General features: G+C 35.4%; 1 protein-coding gene across 1 annotated transcript in view; it reads right to left on the bottom strand.

The window, feature by feature from the left end:
* Window positions 1–491: 491 nt before the first annotated feature.
* The window catches only part of LOC122549805 (cytochrome c oxidase subunit NDUFA4-like), a 14,120-nt gene continuing 11,485 nt past the window's right edge, over window positions 492–3,126 (bottom strand). The window contains exons 2-4 of the mRNA XM_043689864.1: window positions 2,807–2,895; window positions 1,263–1,323; window positions 492–1,079 (exon numbers count right to left, since the gene is read on the bottom strand). Of these exons, the coding sequence (XP_043545799.1) occupies window positions 1,023–1,079; window positions 1,263–1,323; window positions 2,807–2,895 (207 nt within the window). The 3' untranslated portion in view covers window positions 492–1,022. The remainder of the gene's footprint in view (window positions 1,080–1,262; window positions 1,324–2,806; window positions 2,896–3,126) is intronic.

Below are 3,126 nucleotides of genomic sequence, written 5' to 3'. Positions count from 1 at the left end.
TTCAAGTAATACTCACACAAAATCAATGTGAATAGACTGGACACCAAAGCTGAACGATCACAAAATGTGTCTTCCCTGCCAGATGATATTTTGTAAAATTTGAAATGGCTAATGATCCATAAAAGGACAAAGCAAAGTTTCAAAGGCACTCTGAAGCTCTTTTTGAAGCATGACAATATTGATATTAATGACTAGGCGGAGCTTATAATTTATTCAGATTGACAGTAATTTGTTCATCAAGTTTTGAGTCATAAAGTCTCAATGATGCAGCAGAGCACCAGCAGCTAAGAAAAACGAAGCAATCCTTATCCCATTACCCAAACAGTAAAACAAATTGCAGGTTTAGGAACACAGTCTGTTAGAATGCTGACACACTGCAGAAACTCTTACCCTTAGGTAAACAGCATCCTTGCATTGAGGGACAGCTGCCTATGCCACGTAGTTAATTAACACTTTGGAAGATTAATTAAATAAGAAAACATTAATGATAATACATACTTTATTTATTTTATTGGCTCAATTACATTGCAATATTTTTAAAAATTCATGAATAATTCCATTGACCGAGTATTGCATAGATACAATTTAAATCCCAGCATTCAAGTACCGTATAGCTTTTTTTGTTAATTACACATACCTAAAATTCTTTGTTGTTTCAAGTTCAATAATTTCAATGATTAATCTATAAATTACAACCTTAAGTTAGCTAAATATGCCTTACTTTTCTAAATAACATTACAGTATTAAAATTTGCATTCCGAAAGCGTGGAACATTTATTGGCGATTGATCCATATGACAGAAATATAATAAGCACAGCAAGCATGTTTGATCGAAACAGAATTTTTCCTGTTTTAAAAATCAAGGCTAGTATAAAGCAAGTTATTAAGCTTTATACTATTTTGTTAATATTAAAAGAAAACATGATCAATAAATATAATTACTTGAAACATAATATATTGTGCATCCAGGTTTGCAAAGTTTTGGCATTTTAGCAGAGGTAATTAGACATTCTGGCAATCATTCAGAAATCAGGGCCATTCTTTTTCAGCTGTTTATAATCAGTGTTCACTGCAATAAACTGTCAAAACAAGAATAAAACAATCAGCAGGCATATTTCTTAATCATTTCACAGCTCATTTATTATGTTATGACTATTGCTTTACTATTTATTTTTCTTAAATGCATGAACAGAAGCAAATTTACTTCCAACAGTGCAACTGTAAGTAAATGTTTTCAGCAAATTCTTTCTCCACCAAGTTACCTTGTATTGACGATTATAGCCCAGTTTATTCCATGGCTCAGGGTTGTTCTTTCTGTCCCAGCTAAAAACAAAAGCAAAAACATGCAACTATATAGAATCATAGTATTATGCAGAACAAAAGAAGGCCATTCTTTGAAAGAACTAACCGACTCCTTCCACTTGCTGCTCAGTCCCTATTGTCCTACAAAATGTTTGAAATTTACTGTTTAAGTTTCCATCAGTTATCTCAAGTAGGGAGCTATGATGATTTCAAATGTACAATGTAAATTATTTTTTAAAAACTAAAAAAATGAGGAAAAAGAGGTTCATTTAAGGGATTTGAAGTAACTGTAAAAACCAGCATTAATTACTATCTTCAAGCTACCCTTCAGAAAATTTTAGGCAGCTTTTTTTTGCACTGCTGTAGTAGGCATGTGACGGTTCTTGCACAGCGGTGTATGGGGGAGCTACACAGGGAAAGTGACTCAACAGCATTGAAGGATCAAGGTACTACATTAAAGTTAGGATGCTGCATGACTTAGAAGGGAATTTGGAAGTGGTGATAAAGCTCGGGTTAACTGTCCTTGCCATTCTCAGTCATGGAGGTCAATGGCTTGACAGATACTTGAAAGATACTTTGCAAGTCTTGCAGCATTAACTTTTAGATGGAATACTGTTGTGGAGTGAATATTGAAGATGGTGAATGAGGTGCAAATCAAGTGAGCTACTCTGTCCTGGGTGGCGTTGAAATTTATTTGCTGTTGCCAATCTTGCACTCATCCAAATGTGGGATATTCCATCACACTTTTGATTGTGCCTTATGGATGGTGACAAAACATCGGAGATGCATCACTTCTCACAGAATATCAGCACCTGATCTCTTGTAGCTGCGTAAAGTGCAGGTTCAAGTAAGTTATTGGCAATTCCCAGGTTGTTGTGACAGAGGACTTGACGGTGGTAATGTCACTGACTATCAAGGAGGAAAGTGGTTAGTATATCTCTTGAAAATGTTCACTGTCCAGTACTTGGTAGTGTGAAAGTGATGTGTCACTTATCCTCAGTTTACTGAGCCTTCTGCCACTAAAAACTGTTTCTCTTTCTTAACCCTATCAAATCTTCCCTTAAACTTCACTATCAGTTTTTCAAATTTTTCCATGAAACTAAAGTCTGCCCTCCCTTGGACCATTCCAGTAAATTACATCTGCAGATCTTTGAGGCTTTGACATCCTTCTTACAGTGTAGTTTCCAGAGTTGGACGCAATATCTCAGAAGCCTTAACTAGTGTCTTAAAGTAGCATGTTTCCTTGCTTTGTACTTTAGATTTTTATTTATAAAACCATCAATATAGAAGGGGAGGCAGTGTGGCTGGAGTTAACTCAGTCGGTCAGATGGTAGCATGTAATTCAAAATACACAAATAGTTCGGGTTCGACTCCCTTTCCAGCTGAAATAGACACAACCGGTGCCTCTTCACCTCTAACTAAGAGTGGAAGGCATTGGCAAACCACCACTGACAAAAACTGTCAAAAACATATTTCACGATGTAACATACGTGACTTCACATACCAGACATCCGGGCTGAACATTGCCAGACGCGATAGATAAAGCCCAGCACCAGTAGCTCCAAGTCCAATGAAGAAGAATAAAGGAATCAACTAAGGTAACAAAAATAGATAAATATTATGATGCCAAAGTAATAAAATAAAAAAAAGAAATACCCTATCAGTAAATAATTATTCTAATTCAATTTTTGTTGATAGAAATAAAAATACTAGTGTTGCTTATGAATAGAGATCTGCTTTATAATCTTAAACTAAGTAATTCCACCAGGCTGGCTTTCCCAACGATTTTGCCATTGTTCACTACATAATTGCTTTTCTCTCAAA

This window comes from Chiloscyllium plagiosum, chromosome 5 (genome assembly GCF_004010195.1).
Source record: "Chiloscyllium plagiosum isolate BGI_BamShark_2017 chromosome 5, ASM401019v2, whole genome shotgun sequence".
Taxonomy (NCBI): domain Eukaryota; kingdom Metazoa; phylum Chordata; class Chondrichthyes; order Orectolobiformes; family Hemiscylliidae; genus Chiloscyllium; species Chiloscyllium plagiosum.
The sequence above is the reverse complement of the archived record's forward strand: the minus strand, read 5'-3'. Positions and strand labels throughout refer to the sequence as shown.